This window comes from Rhincodon typus, chromosome 17 (genome assembly GCF_021869965.1).
Source record: "Rhincodon typus isolate 14 chromosome 17, sRhiTyp1.1, whole genome shotgun sequence".
Taxonomy (NCBI): Eukaryota; Metazoa; Chordata; class Chondrichthyes; order Orectolobiformes; family Rhincodontidae; genus Rhincodon; species Rhincodon typus.
The window spans coordinates 32,770,616-32,788,352 of NC_063348.1; the positions used below are offsets into that span (position 1 = coordinate 32,770,616).

At 38.8% G+C, this 17,737-nt stretch overlaps 2 protein-coding genes across 7 annotated transcripts in view; both read left to right on the forward strand.

Moving 5' to 3' along the window:
• Positions 1 to 2,400, forward strand: part of LOC109913339 (phosphatidylinositol-4-phosphate 3-kinase, catalytic subunit type 2 alpha) — a 75,826-nt gene extending 73,426 nt beyond the window's left edge. Inside the window, exon 21 of the mRNA XM_048607336.1 lies at positions 2,341 to 2,400. Coding sequence (XP_048463293.1) covers positions 2,341 to 2,400 — 60 coding nt within the window. The remainder of the gene's footprint in view (positions 1 to 2,340) is intronic.
• Positions 1,878 to 17,737, forward strand: part of LOC109915490 (nucleobindin-2-like) — a 56,638-nt gene continuing 40,778 nt past the window's right edge. For 3 of the 6 annotated variants that reach the window (XM_020515123.2, XM_020515124.2, XM_048606926.1), the window contains exons 1-2: positions 1,878 to 2,110; positions 10,530 to 10,667. In XM_020515123.2, the coding sequence (XP_020370712.1) occupies positions 10,530 to 10,667 (138 nt within the window). In that variant the 5' untranslated portion in view covers positions 1,878 to 2,110. Of the gene's footprint in view, positions 2,111 to 6,916; positions 7,090 to 10,529; positions 10,668 to 17,737 lie in introns of all 6 variants that reach the window. The other 3 variants (XM_048606924.1, XM_048606925.1, XM_048606927.1) reach the window with 3 other exon arrangements.

Sequence of the window (17,737 nt, forward strand, 5' to 3'; positions counted from 1 at the left end):
ATCCTTGAAGGCAGCAGGGCAGGTAGATAAGGTGGGTTAAGAAGACACTAGTTAATTGCCTTTATTAGTCAAGACATTGAGTACAGGAGCCAGGAGGTTATGATGGAACTATACATAGCATTAGTTAGGTGACAGCTGGAATTCAGTGTGCCGTTCTAGACACCGTCCTATAGAAGGAAATGTGATTGCACTGAAGAGGATTTAGAGGAGGTTCTTTAGGACGTTGCCGGGGCTGCAGCGGTTCGGCTCTGTGAAGAGACGAGGTGAACTGGGATTGTTTTCTTCAGAGCCGAGAAGGCTGAGTGGGGATCTGATTGCAGTGTACAAATTTCTGAGGGGCACAGACTTAACAGATTGGGAGAAATCTTTCCTTTTGATAGAGAGGTCAATAATCAGGAGCTCAATTTTAAAGTCCTGAAGTTCTGAACAAGGGTGACTGAACCTGAAACGTTTACTCTTGTTTTTTTCTTCACAGATGCTACCATACCTGCTGAGCTTTTCCAGCAACTTCTGTTTTTGTGGCTCAATTTTAAAGTTAGGAGCAGGAGGTTTAGAGGGGATTTAAAGAAAAATGTTTTCACTCAGAGTGTTTTGGGTATTTGGAACTCACTGCCTAATAGGGTGGTAGAGGCAGGAAACCTTAAACACTTTAGTAGTATTTAGATGAACACGACGCACTATACCATACAAGGCTACAGACTAAATGCTGGAAAATGGCCCAAGGATAGATCGATGTTTGAAAACTAGAGCAGACACTCTGTACCGAACAGCCTCTTTCCATGCTGTAAAATCGCGAGCCAGGACATTGGGAATGAGTAAAATTGTGTTACCATTGAAGTAGCCAAGGAAGGGTTAAAATAGTACGGTCGTCTGTTGTAGAGAGGGCATGGGGTGGCCCAAGTGACAAAAATGGAACTGGAAGGAGGTCAGGAAGGCCGAAGACCAGATCAAAGGATGCAGTGATGAGAATAGTAAACAAAATGAAATTGGAAGAGAAATGCGTAGCAGAAGGAGATGAAGAGGTGTGATCAACCAGCACCTTGGCAACCACAGATCAAATGGGAGAAACATTAAAACGACAACAGAACACATTGATTTAAAAACGTTTTAATGTGTTATATATGTATCATCGAGAAACTAAAACTTATCTTGAATCTATATCATTGGAGAAAATCAACAGTAACAAATTCTGCTGATAGTATTAAAGTTTCGTTTGCCTACGTTACGGGGCCCGGTCCGTCTATGTAACACAGACATGCCGTTCGCCACCTGCAGGAGGTGCTTCACGGTGGTCCATCGGCCGCACACACTTTGAGAAGCAGCTACTGTGATGAACAATGGACAGGTTCAACTCAGAGCTCAGACTGAAAACTGTACACCTCCTTTCGTTTTCTTAGTCTACAAACCCTGTGTTGCGTTTATCATCGTCAGCCCTGGAAGGGGCTGCCGGTGAATGCTGATTATTCCATTTCCAGCACTGAGACCTGTCCAATGTCTTTCGCTCTGAAAGCTCGAAATGTTTGCAAACTGCCCGACTCTTGTTGGTTCGTAAAACTGTCTCCAAACACCCAATTAATGTTGACAGCGAAGGGTGAAAAAAATCACATTCCACTGTCAATCCCACCTATATCTTGGATGCCAACATAATACAATCCCCTGTAACAGCTGACGTCACATCCCTTGTAAAAGGAGCCTGATCCCTGAACGCCACGTACATGGATTTATTTTCAGCTCTCAACCAAACCTGTTAGCAAAACGCACACCCCTCCCGATTGACAGGGGCATTAACCAACGGGGAATTGATCTGTGTTTAAGGCGGGAACTGCTGTGCGGGATCTGACCAATGGAAATGATAAGAGGCGTGGCCTACAGGAGCTAGCGCTTGGTTACGTTGCTACATTTGTCAAACGGGGTCGAGCTGTGGTGGATTGGAGCTGGAGGTGCCGCTTGTGTTCGCCAAGGATCGTGGCTGTGCATCTTTTTACAGGTCAGAGGTACCGAGTGTTAAGGGAAGGCCACTAAATCTGATCTCTCACGTTCAACTTCACCATTGAAAAAGAACTTCATTACCCAGAGTCCTGTCTGAAAGTAGGAGGTACCAGACATCAGGGTAAGAAGCATAGCTGCGCCGTTAGAATGAATCGTTGTATGAAATTTATTCTGTACCAATCCTAATATTTGGTCCGTCGGGAGATGAGCAGGCTGTTTTGGGCTTAAAGGTATTAAATCTGCCGTGGACATCAGGTGGCAGTCAAATCCTTTACACTTTGTGCGCCTTGGCAAAGTGTCCGCTCAAATTGTAAAACATATGTTTATGTTGTATACGTTTTGTTCCTGCAGGTTGGAGTTCAAAATATTTCTCCATCCAATTTCACAGCGCGTTTGGTTTTGGAAACATAACTTTCAAACTTTATTATATTTCCATCCAAAGCTTGTTAAAGGCTTGAAAATGACCGCAAAACCATTTCTGGTATATAAGGTTGGATAATCTGAAAGCAAAATTGAATTATGAGCCTGGAGAAATTAGAGTTCTGAGTCTTAAACGTCATTAATATTTATTTCTGCATAACATAGATTTTTGACTGAAACTGCTTGCTTGGACTGTTCTGCACCCAATGTTGTTTAAATCAACCTTTTAGTTTGCCTCACCTTTTGTAGAACTGTGCCTGCATGTGTATCTATTAGATACAGTAGCAGAAGTAAGTTAGTTTTATTTTTATCTGTTCTGTAATACAATTACTATGGTAAGTAAACTCGTGTACTTTGCATCTTCTATCCGCCTCCCCCTCTCTCCCTATTTGTTTCAGAACCCTCTTCCCCTCCCCCATTTCTGAAGAAGTGTCTCGGCCCGAAACGTCAGCTTTCCTGCTCCTCTGATGCTGCTTGGCCTGCTGTGTTCATCCAGCTCTACACCTTGTTATCTCGTGTACTTTGTAGTACAATGAAAATTGTTTCAATACATGAGCTGAAACTTTTTATCCAATTTGCAAAACATTTGGTGCACCCTGGAGAATGCTGATCTGAATAGTTTTGTTTGATAATAATTGAATACAGCTTCTGTACAAGCACATTAGAAATATGTATCCATTTTTTTTCATTTTCTGTTTGTGAGGGAGAAATTGCACAATGCAGGGATCACAATTCTGTTAAAACAAATTCTAAGAACTGGATACTTGTTACTGACAAAAAAAACTGATAACAAAATATTTGATACAGTAATACAAATCTCATTGGTAAACACATATAATGACTTAAAGACTCAGAAATCGCAGGAAGGATGCATCTCCCAGCAAATGCTGTGGGATTAGACACAATAGATTAACCCCCCTCTCCCCATTCTAAGATTGGGCTATACTTCTGTATTACAAGTTGTTAGAATTGTTAAAGACACAGTAACATTAGCAGTGAATGTCATGCCCAATGTTATATGTCCTTAACCAATCCAGTTGGAAGATGAAGATGCATTGAATGACGATTAGATTCTATATAGAAAAGAAGAGGAGGAGGAAAAGTGGAAAGAAATTCATTTGTTTTAAAATGAAATGTCTCTGAACAATTTACTGTCAGGATGATCCGTCATTTCACTGTTCTCTTACCGTCTAAGGTTAGCTATATATCAAGTCATTAAGTGTTTCCTTCAACAAGAAGCCTCTGATTGAAGAAAACACATAAAACCAACCATTTCATGAAACAGTTGTGATGTAGTTTATGATTTATTATTACTATTTGGAAACTTTTGGTCTTAAATAGAAGAGCTATGTATATATTTTAAGTTTGATTCATATTTCTATATATGTTAAGAGGAGACGTTTTAATCTCGTTTTGGATTTGTTCTGAGAGTTGTACGTGGTGTTTGAAATTTTGTTTATATATGTATGTGAGTGTACAATGAGATCTTGAAAACCCTTGAGATGAATAGCTCAGTGCGTCCAATGGAATTAAGAAGAAAAAATAATGCTACAGGTACTGTAAGTTTAGCAGCCTCCGAAACAGTCAGGGCTGTAAGAAGGATTCCTGAGTGACATAGAGAAAAACATCTAGGAAATCAGACTTTGGACAGTAGACACTGTGGTATGGTGGCTCAAGTAATTAGCACTGCTGCCTCACAGTATCAGGGACCCGGGTTCGATTCCATCCTCAGGCGACTGTCTGCACATTTTCCCCGTGTCTGCGTGGGTTTCCTCCGGGTGCCCCGGTTTCCTCCTGCAGTCCAAAGTGCAGGCTAGGTGGATTGGCCATGCTAAATTGCCCATAGTGTTCAAGGATGTGTAGATTAGGTGGGTTATAGGGGAATGGGTCTGGGTGGGATGCTCTGAGGGTCAGTGTGAACTTGTTGGGCTGAAGGGCCTTTTTCCACACTGTAGGGATTCTATGATCTGTGATCTCTATGATAGTGGAGGTGGAAATGCTAGGGTAGTGAGAAGATTGACGCAAAAGCTGCTGGAAGCTGAATGTTTGGGAAACCCATGTGTTTTCTCCTAAATTGTTTAGAAGTTAGTAAGAACACTTCAGAAACCAATTGAGGCCATGGCAACTGAACAAGGAGTTTTAAAGTGAAGACAAGATTGACCCACTGAAGTTTGAATATCTGTAAGATTATTTTTTGGTGTAAAGTGGTTAAGTCTTTATTTCTGACTTTTGTAACAGGACTATTTCAAACAGTTCATGAATAATGCTGTGTTTTAATTTTCCTGTTGCTCAATATGCTTTTTTTTTCTTTTAGTAAAAGTACATTAGCAGCCTCTTTTGAATATATTGTGACTGACTGCTATAATAAAACAAAAGCTAAAAACAAACCTTATGGTCCAATCTTGTCCAGTTTTACCATCTGCTGGGATCATAATGTGGTGGGGATCCTCATAGTGAGATAATAACTTTTATTGTGTATCTTTCTTTCCTCAAAAAAATTGCACCAATTTTCATAGAATAAGAAAGGTGAATGCCACAAACTTTTATTTTCTCACTAATATTTGGTCAGGTTGGCAAATACATGTGGTTACCTACTTATGAGGATTGCAAGGGAACAGTAGAAGTTTCTGAGACCATACTTTGTAGTTTTCTCTGGAACTTTGATATTCCGAATAATATATTTCACGTCAATTGAATTTAAGCAACCTAGTTTGCATAAATTGGATAAAATGTGGATATGCTTGCTAGTTACAGCTGTCAAACTTCTTTTTCCTGATTTTAACAGATAAGGTGAGGTATTTTCTCACTGGTTAGAGACAGAAAATAGGTATGTCATACTTTGTATTTGATTTTTCTAATTTTGTCATTCCTTGAAGATCAATTGTTTTAAATGCACACTTTATATTCTGAATTGAATTACAGTAGTACCCTAAATAAAAACTGAAAGAACTGCGGATGCTGTGAATCAAGAACAAAAACAGAAGTTGCAGAAGACCCGAGACATTAACTCTGATTTTTTTCTTCACAGATGCTGCCAGCCCTGCTGAACTTTTCCAGCAACTTCTGTTTTTGTACAGTAGTATACTGATCATTTAAGTGGTTTTTGACATCAGATGTATATGTACATATACGTATAGATCTATATAACAAATATGGTATTGGACATACAATTTCACTTGAGAGTGCTGATACCATAGCTATTTACTGACGAGTAGAAGATTTATTATTTAATCTGTTTTCTTTTGTGATGGCAGTTGAGAAGTTAGGGAAATCTTTTTAACGTTATTATTTTGCACTATATAATCCTTGTAGCAAATGAACACTAGGAACCAGTTACACATTAGGTGTTTGACTAGTAGTAATATGGTGTAGGTGGAATTCAACAAGGTTGGGTTCATTGACATGCAAGTTAGACTGTTAAGGTTGGTGAGTTTAAGAAGGTATCAATCTCTGGCTGGAATTTTTCTTTAACATTGTGGGGGTATGTAACTTCAGTTCTCATATTGGAGAATGGTTTTTGTAACATCCATCAAGCAGGGACAGAAATGCAATATGGATAACTAAAAATCAATATGTTAATCATTTGTGAACACATTTTTAATTCAAAATGATATTAATAAGCATTTGGAAATGCATTTGTTATCAATGGCTACCATGGTTGGCCTGTTGTTAAAGATGAATCTAATTTAACCAATATAATTTCTGAAGAAGTTACAGGTTGAATAGATAAGAGGAATATAATAGATGTTATACAGATGGATTTTCAAAAGCTGTCACACATTTTCAGGGGTTTGATATAACGACAGCAGCAACATTCTAACTTCTATACTGCCTTTTATCATAGAAAACCATCTCCAGTTGGTACAGAGATATATTTGGACAAAAAAAAAGTTTGTTGGTAGAAGGAGAAAAAAGGACCGCTGACTGAAGTCTTGGTCAAAGAAGGGATTTAAAGGAGGAGCTGAAATGGATGAATTTGGAGGGGGTGCTGTCTATTTATTGGGTCTTAATTCACCTGAAGTTTAGCTACTAATGGTGAAGTAAAAGTAGCAAGGCATGCATAAAGACCCAAGTCAATGGTTATAGGGAGGAAGAGGCATGTTTCTGAAAGGATACAAGTGCAAATCATGCACATTTTAAGTTTGAGGCTTGGGGTGACAGTATAGGCAGAAACAATCTTAAGACTGATAGGTGGACAGATTTGGGATAGCATAGTTTTGGATGGCATGAAGTTTATGGAGGATGAAGAATGGGAGTCACTGTGGTGCCACCCAGAATGTTACTATCCACAGCAAGATCATTTTCATGGGAACTCAACACTTCGGAGCAAAATGTGTAAAATGTGGTGATTGTTAGCTTGTGGTGGTAGTAGTGTGTGGGAAGAGCAGCAAAGGAAGGATCTTGATAATATTAGCTTCTACAGAGTAAGAAGTTCAATGAGAGTAAAGGGTGAAGCAATTTGATGCTCGTAAGGAAGTCATACATGTGCCTCTGTGGTTCCTTTTAGAGAATACCTGGAGTGATCAAGTAGCCTTGGGTGTATACAAGTGAGATTCAAACTTTAAACAGTGGCAGATGAATATGAAGGTGGAGAAGAGATAAGTTGAGGCAGCGACTGGGAGAGAGACAAAGTATCTAAGCAGAGGAACAATTTTAAAAATTGGACAAAGATCAATTCTGGTAAGCAAATGTTATTTGGAAGGGAGAAGGGATTGGAGTAACACACCGAAAGGATAAATGCTTGGTTCGCTGTTGTTCTTGGGATATATAAATTTAGGTTTTCCCGGAGGTGAAGTAAAAATTGGTAAAATGAGGAAGTGATTTAAGAAAAGTTATTTTTACAAAATTATGCAGAGTTCTGTTTTGAAGTAGTAGTATTGGCTTCTCTGGTTATCCATCATCTTTCATTCCACGTTTAGGGCTCTCTTGCTCTCTTGCTTTCTTGATCTCTTGCTCTCCCTCTCTCTCACACACTCTCTCACACTCTCGCACTCCTGCTCTCCCACATCTCCCCCCCCCACAAAAAAGGGGGTAAGATGGCTTGCAATAAAGATATTTGCACCGATTGATGGTTGAAATATGAAATGCAACATGGTTGAGGTGGAGATCGTCCCTTTTCTTTAGTGGAAATTCAATAAATACTTGAAGTTGAGGGAGATAAAAGGCTATGGGGAAATAGCCAGACAAAGGGATAAGATTTGGGTTACTCTGGGAGTGAAAAAAGAAACACAGAAAGATGAACAATATGGCCTCATACAGTATGTTTAATAGTATTTGACTCTGTCTCTGACCATGTGCTGAAAGTTATGTAAGTGCAGTAATTGCTACAATATGTTACAGCTCCAAGGGAGTTCAAATAATTTTGAAATCATCTAAAGAGCACTGAACTTGTTGCCCACTAAGTTTTACAATTATATCCTTTTCCTATTCTGTTTCATCTGTAACATATTTAAGATTTTTTTTTTACACCTTAGAGCATTGAACTTTGCATTATTTGCTTTTACACAGCTTACTGGACCAACATTTTCATTTAGGGCAATTTCAATTGAATTTAGGATCAGAAATCCAGCTGACATGAATTTTCCTATGTTGAAATATTGTTTGGGATTTAAATAAGTTGGTATAATAACTTAGTCGCTGCAACTTTAAGTCTAATGATGTTCCCTTTATTGATTTCTTTTTTAAACATTTTTTATATTTCAATATCAAACTTGGATGTCCCATAACTCTGCTAAATGGCAGATAGTTTATTATCAAGAACTGTTAATCGTTTCATCTGTCACCAATTGGGAATAAATTGTTTTTCCAACAAATGCTTTTATGTTGAGATATTTATGGAAGTACAGAATTGTATATTGCAGTGACAACCCACTTCAAATTTTAATAATCCATTCATGCTCTAACTATTTTGGTATCACGTTGCATGACACAAGGAACAGCAATAATAATTTCTTGTGCTTTTTTAATAGAATCCCACAGTGTGGAAACAGGCCATTGAGCCCAACCAGTCCACACCAACCCTTCGAAGAGCATCCCACCCAGTCCCATCCCTCTATTCTATCCCGTTAATCCTGCATTTCCCATGGCTAACGCACCTAACCTACACATCCCTAAATACTATGGTTAATTTAGCATGGCCAATCCACCTGACTTGCACATCTTTGTTATTATAGTACTTTTAACATAAGAAAACATTTTTGGGTGCTTCAGAGAAGTATAATGAGAAATAAGTTAATGTTGCATCAACGATAAAAATATTGCAAAGGATGACCCGAAACTTAGCAAGAAGTTGGGCTTTAGCAAGCATTTCTCCAGAAGAAGTGGAAGAGGAACAGGGGAAAAACGTAGGACTTGGAATCGTAGAACATTACATCTTGATTGCTGAAAGAATGTGTATTGATTTTGGAATGAATTGGGGAACACTGCACAGAAGGCCAAAGACATAAACATTTAAGTGTTGCTGGTACGAGGAGAGGGAATACAGATAGTTAAGGGTAAGCAAGGTGTTTGTGATTTGAACACTTGAACATGAAATTGCCATCCCCAAATCCTGTGATTCCAATTAGTAAACAGAACTTGGTAGCTAAAGGACATAGCTACACAGCTTTTGATAAATGGAGATTAGTAGAATATGGTAGGCTGGCAAGAAGAGCATTAAAGTACTTGAGTCCAAAGGTGTCAGTGGCATGGACGAGAACTTCAGCAGCAGGCAGATTAAACGAGGAATAGAGGAAGGCAATGTTAGGGTGCCTGTGGTAGATGATCTTTGTTTTGGAGTTAGGGTGTTATAAAAATCTGTTCAGGACCATGTATGATGCTGGAACCATGGATTGTCTCTTAGCCTAAGGCATGGTTTACAATAGGAATCAAGTCAGTGTCAAGAGTTAGGAAGTTTGTGGTAGGAGCAGAAGATGCCTTTGGTCTTCCTGATATTCACCTAGAGGAAATTAATCACATCCCACAATGAGACCTGAGTAGTTTCTCCTTGCTTCTTAATGAGATGAGGGCATTGGTGGCTAGACCAACATTTATTGCACGTCCTTAATTGTCCTGGAGAAGATGGTGAGCTGCTGCCTTGAACTATTGCAGTCACTGGAGTGTAGCGGCACCCAGAGTGTTGTTAGGAAAGGAGCTTCAGGATTCTGACTCCGTGACAGTGAAGGAATAAAAATATGGTTCCAAGTCACAATGGTGTGGGACTTGGAGAGGAACTTGCAGGCAGTGGTGCTCCCATGCATCTGCTGCCTTTATCATTCAAGGTGGTAGACATTGTGGGTTTGGAAGGTGCTGGCAAGTAGCCCTGGTGAGTTACTGTAGTACATTTTATAGAATGTACACTCTGCTGAAACTGTGCATCAGTGGTGAAGTTGGTGGATGGGATGCTAATCAGATAGGCTGCCTTGTCCTTTTTTTTTCATATTAGTATGGGCTGTGCTTTCAAGAAATAAATGTGGATTGCATCTGATTCTGATGTTATCCACTTTGCATACTAATTAAAGAGGCTTACTGGTCATGATTAAGAATGGAGATCTGTGTCTTTTTCCCCAGCCCAGGAGGATTGGAACCATTCATTAACACTCTATTGCCAGGGCTAGGATTTTCTTTGTTTATATTGTTTAGGACTGTACCCTACTTTTTAATTTAATCTAAAAGTGATTCAGCAATAAAACTGATTTTTGTGGCCTCTTGAATTCATATGGATTTCTAATGCTATTTTCAATGTAAAAGCTTGGGTCTTAGGATTTGCACTTCACGTCATTGTTAACAAAATGTATGTTCTTGTAAGATGAAAATTACAGTTTTATTATTTTAGGTTATTAATGAAATATAACTTCCTATTGTTTTACAGGGTATTTCAACAGAGTGTAATCAAATCAAAGGGCAGATCTGTAGGGGCCACTATGTTTATGTTGATGCAAGAAACAACCATATTTTGTGTTCAATGCAGCATGGGTTCTAGGTGAATGTTAGCCTTCTGAATTCACAATTGCTTTTCATAATTTTAGGCATGATCATACAGAATTCATTTTAGTACTTGGTTGATTTAATTGAAATGTTCAAGTTGAATGAATAAATATGGGATTGTGGAGGAAGAATTCTCTTATTTTAATACATTATAGATGCATTGGAAGTGTGTGGAACTATCCTGCTGTTGGTTGCTGCTCTGTCTCCTCCTTGCTGCTGAAACTGTACCAATCGATAAAATAAAGGTGAACAAAGTAGAAGAACCTGAGGTGCAGGCGACGGTTGAAAGTCCAGTGAGTATTCCAATCGTGAGTAAAACGGTTTATGTGTAGAACCATATCACGATTTATATATCGAAGTTAGGTTTTGAAGTGTTGGAAATAATGGTTTTGGGTTTGTATACTTTTGAGAAATGTATAAACTCAGCACTGAATGATCAATTAATTAAGTGTCACTTAGTTATGCAAGGCTTTATTCCCTTATTCATAGTCATAGAGGTCTACAGCATGGAAAAGGCTCCTTAGGTCCATTGTGTTTGACTGGTGCAGACTCAATCACCAGACTATTCTAATCCCGTTTTTTAACATTTGGCCCATGGCCTTGTATGCCTTGCTTTCACAAGTGCACAGCTAAATACTACTTTAATGTTATGAGAGCTTCTGCTTTTACCATCTTTACAGGCTTTGAGTTCCAGGTATCCACCACCCTTAGGTGAAAAATTTTCCTCACATTTCGTCTAAGCCTACTGTCCCTTACCTTAAATCTATGATCTAGTAATTGATCCCTCCAAAGGTTCCTTCCTGTCTACCTTATCTATGCCCATCATAAGTTGATACATCTCAACTATGTGCCCTGTCAGTCTCCTCTGCTCTATGGAAAGCAACCAATTTCTGTCCAATCTTTCCTCATAACTGAAACTCTCCAGCCCAGGCAGCATGCAGGTAAATCTCCTCTGCACCCTGTCCACTGCAATCATATTCCACCTATCATGTGGAATCCAGAACTGTGCACAATCCAACTGTAGCCTAACAGCCATTTTATATAATTCCAGCGTAATCTCCCTCTTCTTAAACTCTTTGCCTCAGCTAACAAAGGCAAGTATATGTTATGCCTTCCTAATCACTTTATCTACCTGTCCTGATACCCTAAGGAACTTGTGTACACGCACAGTAAGGTCCCTTTGATCCTCAGTGCTTCCAAGGGTCCTACGGTTCATCCTTGTTTGTCCTGCCCAAGTGCATCACCTCACCCTTATCCAGATTGAATTGCATTTGGCCATGTGACCAGCTGGTGTTTATCTGTGTAATCTTAGACTATTGTCCTATCTATTTACTACTCCACCAATTTTTGTATCGTCAGCAAGACTTTGATCAGCTATCCAATGCTCAAGTCTAAATAATTTAAATAAATCACAAACATTTAGGGCCCTAACACTGACCCCTTTGGGACCCCACTGGTCACAGATTTCCAGTTAGAAAAACATCTCTCAATCATTACCCTCTGCTCCCTGTCACTTGGCAAATTGTAGATCCAATTCACCAAATTTTCTTGGCTTCCCTGGGTTCTTACCTTAGCTGTCAGATTTTCATGCAGGTCCTTATCAAAAGCCTTGCAGGAGTCCAAGTAGAGTTCATTGCCTTCATCAACGCACCTGTTCAGAAAAACTCAATCAATTTGGCCAGACATGACCTTCTTCTCCAAATATCAATCTTAATTTTGTAGAAGCTATATATTCATGATGTTAACTAAGAACAATGATTAGCTGTGGACAATATATCTGTTCATGAAGGAGTAAAATAATTTTGCAGATTTGAGCAAATACTGTTTACAAGTCAACAAAATTTATGCAACGGATGCATATATGTCCCTGTTTTGTTTTGTTTTGTTTAGTAGAAAGCAATGCTTACCAATTATATTCTTCCAAGGGAACAATGAGCAATGTTTCCTGCCATTTGATGATATGTACCTACATTGGTTGGCAAAGGATTTACAGGATGTAATGCAGTCTCAAATGACTTTGAACCTTGAGCTATGTGCTCCCTTTAAGTGAATAAATGGATTTCAGTGTGAAGATCAGCAAATTTACTGGGAGCACTGATGTACTAGTGTGCAAGAGGCATTTCCACATCCAAATTTCTTTGACTGTAGGTAAAATCGTGCTGTCATAGTCTCGCGTTCTAAATTCTGAAATTCCTCTTGATGTCTATGTAATAAATTATTTCCTTGTGCTTGTGATTTTGCCTATGAAAAAGTGGAAGACAAGTTCAAGTAGCTTATCAATTTCTTTTGAACTACATCTCACTCTAGGATTAAAATGAGGATGAAGGGTTTGCATTATACTTTTTTTTTGACAGTTGCTGAACTGAACATAGCATACTACTGTTGTGCTTTTCTCTCATGTAGCATATCATAATACTTAGGCTTTTCATTGAATGAATAACACAGATAATGGCAAATATATGCATTATGGTTTGGAGCACCTGCCCTTCTATTTGAAGTAAAATGTTCTTTTTAGTTGTTGGCAGTTGCACGAATCCATTGACAATATGTAATTTGAACAAAATGTATTAATTATCCCAGTGGTGCCAACTGCTATTGGTAATTTTAGTTTGTATTGGGATCAGATGATATTAAGTGTTCTGTAGGAAATTATCACTTTTTTTTGATGACTGATGACTGTCTTATCATAGGCATATATGACGCTGCTGTAAGAAAGGCCTGAACATGCAAATTGTAAATGTATCAGGCTGAGGCCAGTAGGTCTTAAGTGGTTTTGGTTGCATAATTCCCATTCAATTGGATTAGTAATCATGGATCCCTCCCTAGTAATACTTTCCAGTACCAATTAATAAAAGTGCTGCATGTTTTGACAAATATTTTTTAAAAATTTTAAATGAGTGCTTAGTCACATTTCTCTCACATATATCTGATGGCCTTTATTTCAAAGGAATGGAATATAAAAATAGGATGCCTTGTTAAAGCTATACAAGACACTAGTCAGACCACTCCTGGAATGCTGCGAACAGTTTTGATCCTGTGAACTAAAAGATATATTAGCATTTCAGGAGGCCAGAGAAGGTTCGCTAGGTTGATTCTCAAGTATGGAGGGATTTTGAGATGACGTTGAGCAGGTTGGACTTACGCTCATTGAAGTTTAGAAGAATGAGAGGTGGCTTTATTGAAATACTTGAGTTTCTTAGGCAACTTGACAGAGAAGATGTGGAGAGATTGTTTGCCTTTGTAGGAGAATCCAGAGCCAGAGTGAATAATTTGCGTAAGACCGATGAGGAGGACTGTTTTTCCTGAGAGTAGTGAATCTATTGAAATCTTTCCTGCAGAGGGCTGTCGAAATGGGCTCATTAAGATTACTGTAGGCTGAGTTGGACAAATTTTAAAACAAAACGGGAATTAAGGATTATGGGAATAAGGCAGCAAATTGGAGTTGAGGATTATCAGATCCGCGTGATGTAAGTGAATGGCAAAGCAATGTCGGGCTGAGTGGCCTACTTCTATATCTTGTAGTCTTATGGAGGGTCACACGGCAGGGTCTTTCTGTCTTCGTGTGAATCCCTCTTAGATGTAGCTAGATCACGGATGTTCGTGGTTTAGCAGTGGCACTCGTTTCCTGGCTTGCACCATTCTGCCTCTTGTGCAGTTCATTCTTTTAGGTACTTGGTAAACCACTACCACCTAGATGGAAATGGGCAGAACATTCTCCAAGCAACGCACCAATGTGACTTGGAATTAATTTGCCATTCCTTCATTCCTGGAACCTCGTTCCTGAGAGTGGTGTGGGTGTACCTACACCACATGGATTGCAACAACTCAAGAAAGCAGCTCACCACATTCTAATTGGAGATAGGCAATAAATTCTGACCTATGCAATAACATCTGAGAAATGAACATTTTAAAAAAAACTTATTTACTTATTTTAGATTAAGTAAGTTTTTTTTAAAATGGAATACAAGACCGGGCAGCAAGACTCCACTAGTCCTGAATCATTGCAGTTTCTTTTTCTGCAGCTCAGGTGCTGTCCCACTCTTGAAAGTCTTCATTTGATGTATCTTATCAGCCCATTTTTTTTCATTAGCCCTGTCTTCTTCTTACATCTGGTGATATGATTATACCTGGTGGTAATGCAACTTGGTAAACATTCACATTGTTTCACATACTCCCTGTAGTCGCTTGGGATCCCATTTGAAAATAAATAATTGGCGTTCTGATTGAGGCGTTTCTAGTGAGCTGAGATCTCTGTCTCCCTAATCTGCCCATCTATCCAAAGATTATTTTCTTGCTGAAATAGATCCAACTTCTGCCGAGGAATCACACCAAATTTGGATTAGAACACTGCATTGTTGGCTACAAGGATTGCCCATAAGTGAGTGTTGGAAATCTCTTTGTGCCAGTCAATCATATTTTAAGATAGATACACGAAATTGGCACTGGCATCTTTGTGGAACTATAAGAAGCCCTTGCTGCCAATATTTACGTGTGTTAATATATCTTTATGGCCTAGTGGGTGATTCCTATGTTAATCAGAGCAAATAACAGTGAAGACAGTGGTGAGCTGCTGCAATCCCTGAGGTATAGGAATACCCCCAGTGTTGTTAGGAAGGGAGTTCTAGGATTTTGACCCAGCAATTAGTCCCAAGTCAGAATGGTGCATGGGTTAGAAGGGTAGTAGTGTTCCTAGGCATCCTCTGCCCTTGCCCTTCTCGGGGATAGTGTTCATGGGTTTAGAAGGTGGTATTAGAGGATCCTTGGGGAGTTACTGCAGTACACTTTGTAAATGGTACACACTGCTGCCTCTATGAGTTAGTGAAGAGAGTGAATGTTGAAGGTAGTGGAATGGGGTAACAGTTGGGAGGTGGGGGGAATGCTTGTGTTGGTTGGTGTAAAGCTTCTTTTGTTATGAAGGTCCCTTTCATGCAGGAAAGAAAGCAGTATACCAATATTACTCCTGTTTGTTGTTGTAAGAACTCATGAATTCTGGTTTTTGACAAAAGCCTGTTCACAGATATTGAGTGTTTCATATTAGCAAGTTAAGTACAATTGAATGGCGCTTCTTGCATGGAGGGACATGAGAAAAAGGCAGCTGTGGGGAATGAACAGTTCAAATGTTGTAGGAACCAACCAAATAATGGGTGAACTTCTACCTTTCCAAATAATTGCAAATACTAACAAAGTTGACCTTTTTAAAACCTGCATTCAGCATAATTTACATTTTGTAGTTCCTGTGATATCAATTTGTTTCGCTTGTCTTTTTAAGAACATATTATTTTGCATCTTATCATCAAATTGTTATTTAAAATAACAATTGGGCTAACTCCAGTTTGAACCCACATTTTTAAACACATCATCTGCTAGACAGTCAAACTATGGCAAACATCTTTATGGTGAAGTCAGGACGGAAGTGGGAAATTGTCTCAGCTCAGAAGATCAAGACGTAAAATTAATTTGGTTGGCAGTAAGAAGTACTGAGGAGAAAGTTGTCACTCCTACGAGTAGTTTATATGCCCCATAACAGTAGTAACATTATGCAACAGAGTATAAGTCAAAATTTTATTCAGGAATTCTTTGAAAAGTTATGTAGAAATTCTGGGTGACTTTTAGTCATCTTATTGATTGGACAAATTAAATTGGTGAAATAGCCTTGAGGATGAGTTTGTAGACTATATTCAGGACAGCTACTTAGAACAATTTGTTCTAGAACCAGCCAAGGAACTGGCTATTTTGGATTTAGTAATGAGACAGTGTAACTTTTTGGGCTGCACTGAATGTTGGATGTTTAGCCCGGAGTCGATTACAATTGTAGAAGCAGTTGAGAAAGCCAATGTAAAAGTTTTAGTCCTGATTGGTTCTAAGATAAGGTAGAAGTATAATTCTACAAGTTTTACAGAAATTGACTTTCTCAAAACAAGTATGAAAGAACTGATACTCTATACAAGCAATGGTTTTCTCTTGCTCCACATCAGCTCACCACCCTGCACACTCTGGCTGACTGGACACATGTCCCTTTATCATCTCTGACTGATGTTATCCTTCTATCTTTGGTTTTTTTCTGTGCACTGGATCACTAAGCATGAGTGCTTAATAACCCTTCTGAATCTGTACTCCTGTGCATGATCAGAGACATCCTGAATTTTAATTTGTTTGCCAATGCATGGCAGCACATGATCAATATCAGATTAGCTAAATAGCATGTGCCTAATTCCTGATTTTTGTTTCTTTAAAAATAATGGTCATCTGACTGATACCACTTCCTACTACCTCATGCTTGAATTCTTGAAATGTCCAGAACATCTCCTTAATAGTAGCCTGGCCCTGTTAGATTTCCACAATATTATGTGGCATCAGTAGGGCAATTTGTGCATCTGAAAAGAAAACCAGGTGCCCCTTAGTGATTTAATATCAACCACAATGTTCTTTTAAGTATTCTGGAAAAATTTCAAAGCCTGTCAATATCCTTTGGCTATAAGAACCATAGGTGATGCCGCTATAACTTGTTAAATCCGAGGCTACAAAGTACCATTGCAAGATTCAGCAAAAGCACATTGTTGAAAATACCTTGATGCAAATAACTTCTAAAATAATGAGTTACAAAATTAAACAAATTGAAAATATAGCTGTGTCTTTAAGTAAATGTCTTTTATCTTGAAGCAGTTTCACACTTGCATTTACACTCACTTGAGTCATATAAACAGCCACGACCCGTGGCCTGACGTTTGACCTGGACTATTCTTCCTTCTGGAAAATGTCTTACAATTAAGCAGAACATACTTTAATATTTCATTTACTTGATCAAGTAAAAATTATTGAAAAATAGCAAGATTAATGGATGATTTCATAGTAAAGGACTCTGGAGCGTCTGACCAAAGTGTAGTAGAATTTCATATTCTGTATATGGGTGAGATGCATGGGTCTGGAACTAGTGCCCTAAACCTATATACAGGTTATTAGCAGTTTGAAGACAGTGTTGGCTAGAGTGAGTTGGGAAAACAGGTTTGAAAAATAAGATGGTAGAGAAGTAGCAGCAAAGAGTTCAGCAGATATTTCTTGGCTCGCAACAAAAATGTGTTCCTTTTGAGAAAGATGCACTGCAAAGGATGCACTGTCTATGGCGAAGGAAGTTCAGGATGGTATCAGATTGAAAGGCCCAAGGCCCTAGGCCCCCCTCCCTGATCCCTTTAGCCACAAGATGCTATATCTATCTCCTTCTTGGGAACACCATGTTTTGGCCTCAACCACTTTCTGTGGCAGTGAATTCCACAGGGTCGCCATTAACCACTGAGTGAAGAAATTTCTCCTCATCTCCGTCCTCCTAAGTTTAACCCTTATCCTTAAACTGTAACCCCTGGTACTG